This window comes from Fistularia commersonii, chromosome 12 (genome assembly GCF_037954325.1).
Source record: "Fistularia commersonii isolate RoL2024-O1a breed Wild chromosome 12, RoL_Fcom_v1.0, whole genome shotgun sequence".
Taxonomy (NCBI): Eukaryota; Metazoa; Chordata; class Actinopteri; order Syngnathiformes; family Fistulariidae; genus Fistularia; species Fistularia commersonii.
The window spans coordinates 12,923,456-12,940,576 of record NC_141295.1 but is presented as its reverse complement, the minus strand read 5'-3'; the positions used below and the strand labels follow the sequence as shown (position 1 = coordinate 12,940,576).

Sequence of the window (17,121 nt, the reverse complement as noted above, 5' to 3'; positions counted from 1 at the left end):
CCATCGCCCTGTGGGCTCACCACTGGCAGGGAGAGACATCGGGGCTGGGTGCTGTGTATTTCGGGCGGCAGATAAAGGTAGAGATCTATACGTGCCAGCCAGAGCGGTGGTAAACTGGCTTTCGGAACATGGAATGTTACCCCTCTGGTGGAGATGGAGCCAGAGCTTGTGCGGGAGGTGGAGAAGTAGTTACTAGCTCGAAATAGTTGGACTTTCTTCTTTGCCAATCATTGGATCTGGAACCACACTCCTGGAGGAGGGTTGGGCTCTCTCCTTTTCTGGAGTTGCTCAGGGTGAAAGGCATTTTGTGGGCGTGAGGGTACTCACAAATCCCCTGCTTAGTGCCAGTGAAGTTGGAGTTTTCCCCACTCAGTGGGCAGGTTGCCTCCTGTCGATTACACTTTAAGGGAAAGTGATCTTTGACGGTTGTTAACGATTTTGCTCCATACTCTCTCAGAGAATCCAATTTTCTTTAGTCCCTGGAAGGCGGCCTGGATGAAGTAACACCTGGAGAGTCCACTCTCCTGCTGGGAGACCTCAATGCTCAAGTTGGCCATGGCCGAGAAACACGGAAATGGATGAATGGAAGAAACAGCCTGCTAAATCAAAACCCAAATGGTGTTTGGTTATTGGATTTCTGTACAAAGCATGGATTAGCTATAGCAATTGCAATTGCAAATTGCAACAGCAAACAAATTGCAATTGCTGCAAGGCTGTTAATGTACACTCAGAAGACTTTGACCTTGTCTGGAAAGTCTTCAACTTCTATCTGAAGTTATTTCTCCCACATCCCAGGGGGAGATAGGGGGCATGGAAACTGAGTGGTCCATGTTCAAGTCATCAGTGCTCGTCATGATGGCCATTGGAGAACCTTTTGGTGGACACCAGTAGTGATGGAGGCTGTCAAACAGAACAAGAACGCGTTTTCGGGCACATTCGGCCCAGGATTCACCTGAATTGCTGACAGGCTTGGGAGGGCCAGCACTGCTGAGATGTTTGCAGTCAGAGAAGCAAAGACCTTGGATACGGACTGCTGGTTGCCTTGAGGAGTTTCAAGAAAACGACTAGATGACTCAGGGAATGGGATTTAGCCCAAGTGGGGATGAGATTTGTCCTGAAATGTTGATGTCACTAGAGATTGTTGTACATGGTGGTTGGGAACATTGACCAGGGCCGCCCTTTCTCAGTGATTGTGTTCGTGATCTCCCTGTACAGGATTTCTAGATGCAGCTGTGGGAGAATATGAAGACACAACAATTCACTCCCCCATTTATAGTCTTTGATTTAGCCACTGCCTTTTTTTTTTTTTTTAAATTGGGGAGCAAACCACGCAGAGAGCATGCAAACGCCATGCAGAATATGCCAATATGTTGGAATTGAACCAACCAACTCTCTTGCTGTGAGGTAGAAGCGGTAAATACTATGCCATCAAGTACTTACACCTGAATGTGTCCATAGCACACCTTTGAGCTGTTTGCTTTGAAAGATAAACAAATGTGTCCCGTTAGTGTAGTTTCTCGTCGAACACAGTGCAGCTCAATAGAGTAATTTATCTTCTTCTGATGTGATTGTGTTTTGAAATAACTCTTAACTCTTCTGAAACATACTGAATGTAAGCAATGCCACAAAAAGTGCAGTGGCAGGATGAAGAAGCAGGGCCAGGAACTAGTGTTGCATGGTATGTACCAATATTATAGAGCAATTATAGTAACCAGTGGTTAAAAGCTGTAAAACACACAAACTGCATCTGTTATTTTATAATGACATGAGCAATGCTCAGTGTTTTCAGCGCTTTCCTTTTACTATTGGTCGTAGCAATAGATTTTAATTGTAACAGAAAAAGAGACATTGCTGCCTCAAGCAAAAGCACTCTTACCAACTGTCCATATCTTGTCAACAAAGCAGTTTCAGGGAGTGAAATATTGTATGGTAAGCATCTTGCTGACACATACTAAGCTGTTCAAAGTTACCCTGAAGTCAACTATTGGGAAGTATAAATGTAATGCAGATATATTACTGCATACCATATTAATACTTGAATAATAATAAAACCAATGTTTTTTTTTCAACTCATTAACTCTATATATTCAACTCTATATATTAAAATATAGAAAAAAAAAACAATGTGTTAGTGTTTTATGACAAAATCTATCCTTTTTACACAAGTTTTCATTTTTCAGTAGATGTTGTAATTACAAATACTATGATGTTGAAGTTTTTAACATCAAATATTACATTTAATTATTACAATCCTGTTAAATTTTTAGAGGGTCTCGTTTTTATTTTTCAGATGCCTTGTTTTATTTTGGTAGATTTCGTGTCCGTGTTTGTATCAATATATTCAGCCATGATGTATACATTCAAATTGTAATTGTGGAAGTCAGACACTGCTCACCTCATTTAGCAGTAATATGACCTTTACGGGTTGATTCAAGCCCGCTGTCCTCAGGAAACCTCATGGATGCTTATTTAAACAACAGAACAGACGGAGTACCCCAAAGCAGAAGGGAATGAATTGGTTCTGTGCATCAACACAATGCGCAACTGTGACATGGAGGTTGTTCCTACAGTTGTACTTAAGTTTTACATAATAAGTCCATGGTTGTTTATCACCTCCATTGCTACGTATAGGTCTTTTACTGCCAAATTAGCAATGCTATGATTTGCTGCCTGTGTTGCCCTAGTCTTTATTTTTCTATTTTCAGACATCATTCACTTCAGCATGGCCCTGAGCGCGGAATAAACAATATAGACAGTGAATTAATCATCTGCTCAATTGAAAATTTGACTTTGAAAGAAAAAAGATAGCAGTGACGTTGATTTGTGCTATCCAGAAATTCCACCACCTGGAGCCTACCCTTTTACAGTTTCACATTTGTGCGCTGGACAGATAGCATTATCAGCAAGTTGTTTGTACTTAACGTATTTCGCTACTGTTTGGTAAGGGTGATTGGCATCCCCAGAGTTACATTACGATGAGCTTCATGTTTCAGTTTTTCCACATTGCTTTTAAATTTGTCTGTCAAATCGTCATTGGGAAGATTATTTGGGGTTTTTGCATTCACCGGGTTGCATTATTGGCGCTTTTGCATTCCAGCCTCCCTGAGTGACAGCTGCTTTCTACTGTCTTTTAAGTATGTTTTCCTTAAAAGCTCAATCACTATTTCACCCCTGTCACTTGTGTGTTCCACTAACCTATTACGTGTGCCATTTTGAATCCTTGCATGTTTAGAAAACATACACCACAGTATCTGCCTCAGTACAGTTGTGGACCGTTGGATGCTTTACCTTTATAAGAAGCCTTTTTTTTAAGCTTAGTGTTTCCCATTCAGGGATCATCTTTACCAGCACCTTCCTGGCTGTTGAAGTTGTCTTTCAGGTCCAGGCGTCTCTCTGCCCTCTTGAAGTTTCAGTCTCCCTCGGTACCCCTTTGCTTTCAAACACATTTATCAAGTTTAGGTATCTTTAAAGGATCTTAATACAAATTTCATCCCCTCCGGGAGGATCCCTATGGCCCTATAACCCAGGGAGGGGGTGATTTCACTGGCCAGCCTCTCACTGAAATGGGAAGCTGTGATGTCTCGGTTTGGCAGAGGAACATGGAAGCTTTTATGTCACAAAGGGAAGATATGAAAGAGTGGGATTGCACGGGGCCTTTGCTTGCACCGCAGAAAGAAGGCTGTGATGTTGCACAGGGGAGCTACGAGCTACTCCAAGGGAAGGCTCACTGTGGTAGTCATCCACACATGTCAAAACTTCCACCCTCACAATTCACACTACCCTATCGAATGTAATGTGAATCCTTGTGTTACCCCAGGTCCAAATAACATTTTTTTTATTGAACCGGTGAATTTTATGTTTTTAAATTTAAAAATTCTAAATAAATCGACCTTCATCCCCGTTTTTGATGTGTGTTTAAAATCTTTTGAATCCAGTGTGTTGCGAGGTACGCTGCCGTGGACACATCTGGAAACAAAATCAAAACTCATTAAAACACATTATCATACAAAATTAGAATTTTAATCTGTTTAAAAAAGGGCTGATTCTGGCCTCTGTCGGGGATGTCAGGGAAGAAAGTAGTGACTACTTCGCTACTGTTTGCAACACTGGCCTGTGTAGTCTGTGGCAGTGTCTTCCATTTTCCTTTTTAGCCCCTGAACCTCTTCAACGTACCCATCAGTGTGTCTTACTTTGAGCATTAGAACACACTATACTTAAAAGAGTGTAGTCTGTTTTAAGGCAATTTAGATTCATTTATTGTAAGTAAAGCAAGAGTGCTATTGGTTGTTTTTTGGTACCACTGAGGGGAGCAAGGGTTTCCTGCTCGATCTCTCCTGCCTAATTAGGGGTCCCCACCGTGGATCATCTGCTTGCATCGCCCCCTCTCTTCTGTATCTTTTTCTGTCACACCCACTAACTGCATGTCCTCCTTTACCACATACACAAATCGCCTCTTTGGTCTTCCACCTTTCCTCCTGCGTTGTAGCTCCTTCTCCAAGATCCCTCTACCAATATTCTCACTCTCTCTTCTCTTCACGTGCCCAAACCATCTCAATCTGGCTTTGTCGTCAAGATGCCCATCATGGGCTTTCTATGAGGTGCTCGTTTCTGATCTATCCCCCCTAAAAACATTTTGGCATCTTCAGCTCTGCCACCTCCAGCTGTGCTTGTTTTTTGGCCAGAGCCGCTGCCTCCAAGCTAGACAGAACATCTTGTCAACCTTTTTGTTCACTCTTGCTGCCACTCTTCTTTCACAGATAACCCCTGACACTTCTTCATCCGCTCCACCCGTCTTGCACTCGTTTCCTCACCTCTTTTCCACACTCCCCTGTTGCTCCAAACAGTTTACCGTAAATATTTAAACTCCTGGACCTTCCTCACCACCTCTCTTCGCATCCTTACTGCTCCTCCTGGAGACTCCTGTCTGACTGCATCTGTCAGTCTGTCCATCACCATAGCTAACAAGAAGGGGCTCAGGGCCAATCTGGGATGCAGTCCCACCTCCACCTGGAACCTGTTGGTGACTCCTGCGCACTTCACCTCTGTTATGCTAACTGCATACATATCTTGGACCACTATAACGTACTTCTTTGCTACTCCTGACTTACTCCAATGGCACTCTGTCTTACATTTTCTGCAAATCCACAAAGACACAATGCAGCTCTGGCCTTCTCACCACACATTGACAGGCTAGTAAGAACTCAGTATTAAATGAACCAACATTTTGTTGGAAAAGACCGGTGTTATCACAGCTACCTTCCAGACTGATGGGACATGTGAGTGTTTTGAAGATAGGTTGATAAGAAGAGTAATTGGGCGAACCAAGCAGTGTTTTGTTTCTTTAATAAATCACTGCTAAGAACAGTGGTGTCCTTGGCTTTGGAGACAATTCGACTCGAGATCAGGTTTGCTTCAGCTCTTTTGTAATACTTAAAACAGGTTTATTATGATTTAGAGGCTGATTTCTACATCCAGGAGAAACGAGGAGTTTAGTAATCACATTTACGTTTACAGTCTACAAAGAAAGTGAAAACTAGTTGCTAAGATGATCAGCTTTTTGACCAGGGTGTTGTTTATATCAAGTTCTAGACCTGCTAATCTGCTAATGTTTTGCCGTATTAGTTGCCGTATTAGTTGCCGTATTAGTTGCCGAATCTGTGCGCATGTGCAAGGATTTTTCGAAGACATCAGCCTCGGCCTTTCTCAGTTACTTTGTTATGTGTAGATGTGAATGTTCTCAATCAGTGACCAATGACCAAGCCATGTTTTAAAGGTTGTTTTAAATCCTGTATTTTCCGCATTATAAGGCGCATCGGATTATAAGGCCCACCTTCAATGAATGGCCTATTTTAAAACTGTTTTCATATACAAGGCGCACCGCATTATAAGGCCCATAGAATAGGAACTACCGTAGTGGCTGGGGTTACGTTATGTACCCACTAGATGAAGCTGCGCTAAAGGGAATATCAACAAAGCAGTCTGATAAGTCAGTCAGTCAAACTTCATTAATAGAATACAAACCAACCTTCCGACAACTACGTTCACTCCCAAAACAACAGTGCATTCACGATACGGTACCATAACTACCTCTATTTGCGCGCCTTTTTTGAAAACAATGTTTTTCCAACTCCATTTGTCACAGTTCAAAGCTTTCATAAAACAAAAGCACCAAGAAGGACCGCCTCTAAATTCATTGATTTTCATGTCGCTAGCTAGCGCTGTTGCCTTCATTCGAATAGTGACTGTAGAGACGCTTCTACTTGCTGCTCTCTGTTCAACCCACTGTTGGAGTTTGTCCTCCAACTGTGGCCATCTCGATTTGTTTCCTCGGAAACTCAGTTTAGTCTTCGTTACTTAGCGCAGGTCATCTTGTTGCTTCCTCCATTTCCGCACCATTGATTCATTAATGTTGAATTCTCTCGCTGCTGCTCTATTTCCATGTTCTACTGCGTGACCGGTCGCATTGAGTTTGAATTCTGCGTCGTAAGCGTGTCTCTTGAAAGGTGCCATTTTGGGGCCTTTAAACACACACAGGTGGTATGGGACCGGAATTCACCTTTGCCGTTTTTACTGTTGCTACTTCGGCAACGCCCCCTGACTACGGTAGCCGTAATTAACCAATATTGATCCATATATAAGGCGCATCAGAATATAAGGCGCACTGTCTGTTTTTGAGAAAATTAAAGGCTTTTAGGTGCGCCTTATAGTACAGAAAATACGGTATATCTCTCTTACACATGAGCCTCCCGCAGTCCTCATTGGTAATGGTAATGAGTTCCCTCTCTTTTCCTTCTGCCGCCCTCTAATGGAAAAATGTCTCTTGACCTTTGTTAATGACCCATTGAGCAGATCACAAGCAGACAGGACAGCGGCCTGGCTGTAGTTGAGGGCTGTTTTGTAAGCTTACCGGCGAAGAGGATTTAAAGGAGGTTAGGGGTCTTTAAGAGTTTCAGGGTGATCTGTGAATAATAGATCTGCTCTGAAGGGATAGGTTTTCAGGAAACATTGAGATCCATAGTTTGCTTAAAAGTCCACTTGTCTCTTTTGGTGTCCCAGTTAATATTAAAGTCCCCAGCAATGGGTACCTCCTTACCAGTGCTAAAATGTTTCTGTAGGAGTTTAAGCTGCACATAAAAGTTAGACCTAGCAGATGGTGACCGGTAATAACAGATAATCACAAAACAGGAGGAATTTACAGATGAGAGCAACACTTTAATACTGACGTGTTCAATTGTTATTTCACTGGCTGCCATAATCTGAGTGCATCGTAAAGAACTTTGGACATAGACCACAACTCTTCCATCAGCCCCCCCGCTTCTATCCTGTCCAAATACATCGCAGTTTAATTGTTTTATCAAATTAATTTTGCAAACTGAGCGGAGGCATTTTACATCTAGGAACAGTTGCTTGAGGCTCAGAAGAAAGTGATTTGCGGTCACTCTTGAAACGTATACTGCATGGCGTTGCCTCTGTGTGCTGTCAAATGATCCAGCGCGATCCATATGCAGACTTAAAAGTCAGTTTATTACAGCTGTCAAATGGCATAATGCTTTACATCGTGTTTTCTTCTCTGTACCTTTTATCTTCTCATCAGTCTGAAGCAATTTCATGTAGGCTTTGGTTTTTTTCCAGATCTGGTGGAGCTTTTCATATCAGTCCAATTTTGTTTTAGCGTTAACTGTGGTTTGCTCATTTTTTTTTTTTTTTATAAACTGTTTTTCATATTCTTTTCACATTCTCCCACTAGTTCGGACATTCTGTAAATGTTTTTGTACGCTTTGCTTCTTTTGAAGAACGCGCCATGTTCTAATTTGGCAACTTGAGCCAATGCCATTTGATTGAATTGCTTTGATATAACAAACTGCTTTTATATCGAATGTGCATCCAATCAACCCCAAAAAATGAAGCAATGACTGACTGTAGCTTTTCTATATCTCTTAAATATTTTTTTTCCCGACACAGAACTAACAGTGACAATCCCACCAGGGGAGTTTTAAAAATATCCAAACTCAGTATGGAGGTGCATAGGTGGGGGAATGAAATAAATGTCAAATATTCATATTGCAATCCTTGCAATTCTGTCCAGGACTTTTTTTGTCATGTGAAATTAACATTTACAGTGAGAGTATAATAACACGTTTGGAAGATTTTCTCCTCACCCGGTGATTTCCGGCTCCTGGATTGAATTCAGTCCAAACTGTATAATGTAAAGTTTTAAATGTCCGTGCATATCACATTTCTCTCCTAATCACTTGTCATATCATGATACGCTCTGTGCTTTACACATCATAAAGTTGTCATCACTTTACAATGCTGATAAAGTAAAATGAGCATTAGCTCTCCTGTTCTTGTTCCAGAATAAAGCTATTTCTGTGCACAGCCTTGAGTGAATTGCGACATTTTAATTGTTTAACACTGCAGTTCCCCTGTTGTGGGACTAATAAAGGATTTCTTTTCAGATTTTTCATTCCTCTCCCTAAAGTCTCCTAAGATTTTAAAGTAACAGCAAGTCCCGCTGGGTCTCCGAAACCCCGGCTTTAATGAATTTATGTCGCTGTTTCTTAAAGACAGAGGGCCATGCAGACATTTTGGTTATATGGTTTACATGTTGGAGTGATTCTTTGTCGTTGGCCAAAGTTATTTATACCACCCCTCTGGATATGAAATATCAAGAACTTTGGGGCATTCACTATTTTCATGAAAAACCCCAAACCAAATTTATGCAACATTTTTGTGTCAGCTTTTGAAATATCAGGCACCATGGAAACCTGCGCTGGGTCTTAAGAATGGCTTTCATCTCCATAGTTAGACTTAAATATTTAATATTCAAAAAAAGCAACAACAGAAAAGTTGAAATAATTATGTTACCCTTTGATATTTTCCTAAAGAAATTACTTTGTTTTTCTTCTCAAGATGTCCCTTAGTCATGGCGGACAGGAGAGCGGAGAAGTCATGTGAAGAAGCCAGCAAATCCCTAGTCAGGCGAGAGTACGAGGCAGCGGTCAACCACAGCACGGATGCCCTGGTTGTCCTTGCACCCCAAGTCCAATCCTCGGGGGCCCCTGTCTCGCCGAGCCCTCCATCCTTTGTCATTTCCTCTGGACCCCTCCGTGGCCGTGCCCTGCTCTACCGTATCGCAGCGTTTCTTCAGTTGGTGAGAATGATGAACGTGCAAATATTAAGTATTCTGTCTTTTAGGCACCATGTCAGCTCCATTGACTCCCAGTGGTTTGAGACAGTTTCTTTCCCGTTAAGGATGGAAAGTGATTCTGTTTGACCAGTGCCTTTCGGGGACATGCTTTTATTCCCGTTGGCCCCATGATCATTGCTAATTAGTTGTCCCTGTGGATTTGAAAAAAAAAAAAAAAAACAACAAAAAAGTACAAATCTAATTGTGTTATCTGTAACCTTTCAGGTGCGCAAAGGCTCCACTGTGTGCTCAAGCAAATGACCTTTTCTCAGCGAGATTTAAAATGCTCAAACATGAAGGATATGGCGCTTGTTGTTTTTTGTATTGTTTGAGAACAAATCATGATAATCAACCTTTAACAACTAACTGATTTGACGATGAATATAAAATCACCATAGTCATTTGTTGGGAGTATGTGCATCTTTTCCCCTGGCATGTGCAGTATTCCCAGTTCTTATGACTTTTCAATTTGTTGTCCTCTGCACCGATAGAAAAAATATGACGAAGCAGATGAAGACTGCAAACATGGTGAGTACATTGCTCAGGTGAGGAGGGCTTTGAGATGAAGCCTTCTCTCTTTCAAAAAACTCCTTTGTCGATATGAATAGAATCAGCGATGTTACTTTATCCCTTTGGGCTAGCATTAATTCAATTATATGGTTTGTACACTTTCTACAAAGTCGGCCACACCAATATATTTCTTGGTGATCGGGATGCCGCTATCAAATGACATGAATTGAATCACTTCTCTTTCTACCATTTCCAGTCCTGACAGAAGAGCTTGCTAAGGGAGATGGTTTGCTACAAGCCAGCTTGCACTCCATGCTTTTGGATGGCAGTCTGCAGGAAGTCGCCAAGATCCTCTCAAAAGCCTTGTTTGGAGAGCAAATGGTATGACTGACTGGCCAGCAGTGTGCGCAATGTCCATGTAGACATACTTCTTATTCTAAATGTCACAATGGTGCTGAGCTTTTCCCATCCCGTGAAAGAGAATACCTTACAAGACATTAACAGGTCTAGGTAGAGGTGAATTAAAATGTTAGTTTTTAGAAACTGCATTTGAAAAGTCAGGTGGTGTAATGGGCTTTTTCTGCAGGATAGAGTTTGACATTTAAGTGCATTCTGTCCAGGAAAAATAACAAGAAAGTCACAAACACTAGTTGACCTCCTCTCTACCAAGAGGCTATCATTTATTTAGAATAAATAAAACATATTTTTTTACTTTCTTCAGTCCTGCTCAGTATTCTGATCGAACTTGTTTTTCCTTTTTAAAAAAAATAATAATCTGTTACTAGTAAAACACAGGTAAATAGCAGATTGGCCACTGTTGTGGCCCCCAGACTGCACGTATGGGAATTTGGCCCCAGAACACTGAAACTGAATGGATTTACAGCGATCAGAAACTGACGTCCTCGGTGCATCCCATGTCAAACATCTGTCTGGAGATGTTTGATCAGTCCTCTTGTCAGACTTGAACCCTAAGTCTAAACAGGATCTTCGTTCATATACCTTTTTTGTGCTTTGGATCTGTATCTGATTTCTGTTTGTGTGTATTCTTCACCACACCAGAATCAATATCAAAATGTAACAGGCAAACAGAAGCAAACTTTGTATGTATTTATTCCCTCCTTTGCTTGTCCCTGACAGTTTGTCACACATCAGTAGTGCGTCCTCAAGTTCATAACCTTGCCTGGCTCCCCTCTTTTCTTGTCAACAACAGCAGTTTCAAGTTGGAAAAGTGACGTCTTGAACGCCACAGCTGTACACTTCATGTCTTCATTCCACTGAAATGAAATTAATCCAGCAGAAGTTGGAACCTATCACCACCTTAAGGCGTCTTTCTATCAGAGATAGATTTCCTTCTTTCTCGATTCCAGAAATGCAGGCAGCTACTGGTTTAAAAAAATATTGTGCATGTTTCAAAAATAATAAATGAGGATGGTGAAAAGCTTAAAATACATGAACAGGAAAGCAAGTGCACAAATATACTCAGAAATTTGTTTTAAAGACGTTTTATAGACGTAAAAAAATCGACGAAAAAAACAATTAGTGTAAATACATGTCAAAATGAAAAATAAAAATTCCCATTTTAAGCAATAGTTCCTTTTACTTGGACAAAAAAGGAGGAAATACACAACATGTCAATAATATGAAAATAGCAATACAATATATCAATGCAACATGTTATGTTCAGTCAGGTCAATAAGTATTTGTTCCCCCTGTGATTTTGCAAATTCTCCCACTTAGAAATCATGGAGGGGTCTAAAATTTACATCGTTGGTGCATTTCCTATGTGAGGAATAACTGAAAAAAAAAAATGGAAATCACATTGTATGATTTTTTTACAATTCATTTGTAAATTACAGGGTCAAATAATATTGATCCCTTGCTTATCAGCCAGGTATCTGACCCTCAAAGATCTATTCCTCTGCTTTTAAGGAGGCCAACTACACTCGGGTCATCATTCTCATTTAGTAGCACTTATTTGAGGTTGTGAGATTTCTTAAAAACACCTGTGCATCCCACAATCTGCCAAAGGTGCATCAGCCAATATGAGTTAAGCCAAAAAGCTGCAAAAGACACCACAGACAAAATTGTTGACCTTCACAAAGCTGGAAAGGGCTACAGAGCAATTGCCAAGTAGCTTGGTGAAAAAAGAACAACTGTTGGGGCCATTGTCAGAAAATGGAAGAGACTAATGATGACTGTCAATGTCCCTTGGACTGGGGCCCCATCGAAGATCTCTCCTCATGGGGTATCAATGAGCCCAGAACTACACGGGAAGAGCTGGTCAATGACCTGAAGACAGCTGGGACCACCATTTCCAAGGCCACTATCAGTAATAGAATGAGACGTAATGGTTTAAAATCATGCACCCCACATAGGGTTCCCTTGCTTAAGTCAGCCAATGTCAAGGCCCAGCTGAAGTTTGCCAGGGACCATCTGGATGATCCAGATGAGTCACATGAGAAATTTTTGTGTTCGGATGAGACCAAAATAGAACTTTTTGGTCTTAACTCCATTCGCTGCGTTTGGAGGAAGAAGGATGAGTATCATCCCAATAATACCATACCTACAGTGAAGCATGGGGGTGGAAGCATCGTGCTCTCTGGGTTTTTTAGCACAGGGGCCAGAACGACTGTACTGTATTAAGGAGAGGATGAACGAAGCCATGTATTGTGAGATATTGGGCAAGAACCTCCTTCCCTCAGTCAGAACATTGAAGATGGGTCGTGGCTGGGCTTCCAACATGACAATGACCCAAAGCACATGGCTAGGAAAACCAAGGAGTGGCTCTGTAGGAAGCATATCAAGGTTCTACAGTTGCCCAGCCAGTCTCCAGACCTAAATCCAAAAGGAAATCTTTGGAGGAAGCTGAAACTCCATGTTACTCAGCAACAGCCCCAAAACCTGAGAGATCTAGAGAAGATCTGTATTGAGGAGTGGGCCAAAATCCCTGCTGCGGTGTGTGCAAACCTAGTGAAGACCTACAGGAACCGTTTGACATTGTTAACAAAGGCTTCTGTACCAAATATTAAAATTGTTTGACTCAAGGGATCAAATACTTATTTGACCCTGTAATTTAGAAAGTAATTGTTAAAAAAATCATACAATGTGATATTTATTTATTTGTTTGTTTGTTTTACTCTATCTCTCACAGTGGAAATGCACTAACGATGAAAATTTTAGACCCCACCATGATTTCTAAGTGGGAGAACTTGCAAAATCGCTGGGGGATCAAATACTTATTGACCTGACTATATTTAGTGTTTTCGTGCACAGTCTATAACACTGTCTAAAAACTCTTACTCTTTTCCCCACAGAATGGCATTGTAACAAAAGACCTATCCAGATTAAAAATTTTATTTTCTGAAATACAGGTAAGTCCCCATGGCAGCTGACATCAGTGTTGTTTTCAGTGTCCATCTTTGTATTTTGTAATTATTCTTGCATTTAAAGCTTGCTCAAGTATAATAGTCGTACTCTTGCAATTTATTATTTTGTATTTCATCTACTTTGTTGATGTTTTGGATTTATTCAGCATTTATCTTTTTGTTTTGAACCTACTTGTCCAACCGGCCATATGGCTGCAATATAAGTTGACATAATCTCTACCTCCCTTACCCCACCTTCTCCTCCCAGGCTATAAATAGGGAGATGGCACCTGAATACACGGACGACCAGGAGGAAGGTGAGAAAAACGTAGAGCGTGAGGTGATTTCTGTGGGTCTTTCAAAGAGCACAAAAAGAATTGTCCCCAGAGCACCGGCCAATTATTGCATCAGTATTTAAGCACAGTCCTACATAATTATAAGGCAAAAGAACTAGCATGCTAATGGTGTGTCACTTGTTTTGTCTCTTCTCATCATTTGGTTGTTCGACAGAGGTCCAAGATGGCTGGCAGTTCCGGCCCCCGCCTCGAGGAGTCACTAGCAGTGAGGAGTACACCCTCTGTAAGAGGTAAATAAAAAAAATTAAGAACAACAAACAGCACTCAGCCTCCAATGAATTGTGAGATGAAATTTTGCAACCGGTTTGATTAGGGCTCTCGGACATCCGGGTCAATTGGTCTCAAATTTTATCGTGGCAACTGGACTTCGAGAGCCGAAGAACGCCGGGGATGAGAGGTGAAATGTCTCTGAGGAGAGAAATCCAAGTCCAGTTGCCGCTATAAGATTTCACGGCGAAACCTACGACCCACGTGAAAGCCACATCCCTGCAAGCAGGCGCTGATCTAAGAAGTCAAGCTTCCAAAGGAGATGTTTTTAAAGGGCACCCCAGTTATCTAATGAGACACTGCTGGCCGAGTGGATATTTGTTGTTGTTGAAATTTACCATCTATCACCCCCGAGAAATCTTAGCTGTTTTAGCCATGTTTAGCCATTCTTCTCCTTCACTTTGAGCCACTTTTGACCAGGCAGAGAAACTCATTGGGATTATTAGGATGTTTACAGGCAAAAGGCTAGCTGTTTCCCTCTATTGCAGGTACTTGGAGCAGGGCTTGTGTCGATACGGTGCCCAGTGTACGTCGGCCCACTCCCAGGAGGAGCTGATGGAGTGGCAGAAGCGCTATGCGTCGCGTCTCATCCGCCTCAAACAGCAACAGGAGAGCAGGCATTTCACTGAAAACTACATGGAAACCTTAATTGAAAAGTGGATGAACTCCCTCTCCCCAGAGAAAGTAGTAAGTGTCAAACCTGCTTCGTCTTTATCCAATGCTGCCGCTGGAAAGCATTTAACTGTTCAATTCAAGTCTATAAAGGAGCTGCAGCGCTGTTCTGCCCCTCCCTCTGCCTTAACGTAGCGCATCGGGTGATTCTGTTTTGAAGGAAACCTAAAGTACGACATTAAAAACCCCTTTGCATCTTACTGACAGACCTTCAGGCACTGGCCCGGATCAGATAACCTCTTCTGTGGGCTATCTGTGCACACGGGGACAGAAATACATCAGTCAGAGGATTATAACAGCAGACGACAAGAATTTGATCCAAAAACACAACAGGTGTTTCCTCTGAATTTGTCGGATACAATATAATAACACATATTAAGTGTTCAACAATTTGAGTTTCTTATCTATATTTAACGCAATAAATTTAAGGCAGTGTCAGAGGTTGAAATCACCAAGTCTGGATGGGAAAACAACTCCAAATACAAACAGTTAATAAACCCAAATATTGTAGATTGATATATAATGCGTGCCTAATCCTGTTTTTTCCCCCTCCAGCTGAGCGACTCTTTGGAAGGGGTGAATGTCGACACCAGTTCGAGCCTCTCTGTTACCGTCACCACCAAAAAATCCTCCCATTCCTGGACCTTCACCTTGCTGTGCAAGGTAAGATGCATCTACCACTAAAAAAATGCCTTGAAGAAAAAGAAATGTGCCCAGTTGTACATTTGCATTTATCCCTTTTCACCCCTGTCACAATATTTCCGATCAGCCGCCTAGAAAACTCTATCGCATTGCCCTGCTCTATGACGCCCATCGACCACACTTCTTTGTCACCGGTGTGTCCGCTGGGGACCAGCAACAACTTGTTTCAGCAGGATGCCAAGAGTGGATTCCAGGCGAGAAAACAGGAGGTACACCTGTTTCATTTATTACCAGTGGAACAGTAGAGCAGGCTCAACTGTTTAAAACAGCCTATAACTGGAATCAATAGAAAAGTGATGTTGGGATGAGGCTGTTCAGTGTTTACTACATCACATTTGATTGGAGAAGGTAATGCTTTCTATGATGATATATTTTATCCTCTTAATACGCTGATATGAATCCCTCTAAAGGCAGCTGTTATTGCATTTTTAGCTGAACTAAGCATAGATATTCATTTAAATATGATTTCAAAAGCAGCAGCTTTTCCAGTCTTTTCTTCCAGTGTGCAATATTGGCAAAACAAAAAACTGTTAATTGCATACGATCTGAACGTGGTGCATCTGCACCTCATCCTTTCCAACAATAACAAAAAAAAAAAGAGACATTTCTGCACAGCAGTCAGAAAAGCCCATTACACCGGATGGTTTTCTGCCCTGCCGTATCCCGATCGTGGGGAGATGATGCCGAGCTAAACAAATCAGTGTCCCTTTACAGCGACAGCAATATGTTGACATTGCAGGGCGGACACAGATCAATTTGTTTGAAACCTTGTGCTGTTTACTTTCAGAGTCAGTCAAAATCACCACAGTGCAATACTGTCCCAGCTATTTTAACATGATTCATACTTGAAATCTTTAAGGGCAATTCTTGTCAAAAAACTAAAAGCAATTTATCAAATATCCAAACAAAAAGCCAAATATTACTGGTTTGCTCTGCATAGCATTGATTATATCACAGATCTATTTTTAGGTTTTAAGGTAAATGGCCATTGCAATTACAATTGGATTATTTTCTTGTAACTAACTTCATTAAAAGTTATAGTTGTCTATCTGACAGTGTATTACATGCTACTGAAATGTCCTAAATGCAATGAATATGCTTTTGCTATTCTTGACAGTGGCGGTCGATAACGGCATGGATCACTGTGTCTACAAGGTCGCCGTGGGCTTCAGCACAGAAATTTTTGGTACCTTTCGACAGACCATTGTTTTCGACTTTGGTTCAGAACCTGTGCTGATGCAGCGTATCATGGTGGATGCTGCCTCGATTGAAGGTACAGTCACAAAGTCTTTAAGATGAATTGATGTCTGAGATCATTATCCCTATTCCAAACATTATCCAGCCAGAGATTTGTTAAAATGTGTTTAAAAACCGGAAATTCAGTGAGTAGCGGTGCGATGTGGGCTGAACTGAATGTTTTCCTGTATCCTCAGACCTAGAACACCTTATGGCAGCCAGGCAGCAGCTCTTGATGACTGCAAAACGCTGGGACTCGTCCTGTAAAACAATTGTAGAGTTCAGTCCAAATGAGACAATGGCCGAAGTGGAGCGCAGCCTTCTTTCCCGCTATCAGATCCCTCTGTCAGCTGACCAGCTGTTTACCCAGTCGGTCCTGGACAAGACTTTGACCAAAGATAACTATCAGGCACGACTACACGACCTGCTCTACATCGAGGAAATTGCACAGTACAAAGAAGTCAGCAAGTAAGTATTCACATTTCAATGTGCCATTAGATTTAAACTGACTGTATCCACAAACAAATGTTGAGAGGCACTTGCGTATCCGAGGTTCCTTAGAAAGAAAATAAATCCACTTTTTTAACCCAATACCGGATCAATCATGGCGTTCTTCTTTTGATGAGGCTGTTTCACACCTTAACGTTTAGAAGTTTAATTTTTTTTCTTTTTTTCTGTCCATCCTCCAGGTTTAACATCAAAGTGAACCTCCAGTTGGTTACCAGTTTTATGCTAACGGGCATTTCAGTTGGAGCCAAGTACGCTCAGAACGGACAACTCTTTGCACGTTTTCGACTGACAGAAACTCTTTCTGAGGTAATAA

The 17,121-nt window shown here is 41.5% G+C and overlaps 1 protein-coding gene across 1 annotated transcript in view; it reads left to right on the top strand.

Moving 5' to 3' along the window:
• helz (helicase with zinc finger) overlaps positions 1-17,121 on the top strand; it is a 42,605-nt gene that overhangs the window by 3,332 nt on the left and 22,152 nt on the right. The window contains exons 2-13 of the mRNA XM_086157175.1: positions 8,914-9,154; positions 9,682-9,718; positions 9,957-10,081; positions 13,015-13,071; positions 13,334-13,382; positions 13,576-13,651; positions 14,177-14,375; positions 14,916-15,023; positions 15,130-15,271; positions 16,180-16,335; positions 16,496-16,766; positions 16,988-17,114. Of these exons, the coding sequence (XP_086013301.1) occupies positions 8,927-9,154; positions 9,682-9,718; positions 9,957-10,081; positions 13,015-13,071; positions 13,334-13,382; positions 13,576-13,651; positions 14,177-14,375; positions 14,916-15,023; positions 15,130-15,271; positions 16,180-16,335; positions 16,496-16,766; positions 16,988-17,114 (1,575 nt within the window). The 5' untranslated portion in view covers positions 8,914-8,926. The remainder of the gene's footprint in view (positions 1-8,913; positions 9,155-9,681; positions 9,719-9,956; positions 10,082-13,014; positions 13,072-13,333; positions 13,383-13,575; positions 13,652-14,176; positions 14,376-14,915; positions 15,024-15,129; positions 15,272-16,179; positions 16,336-16,495; positions 16,767-16,987; positions 17,115-17,121) is intronic.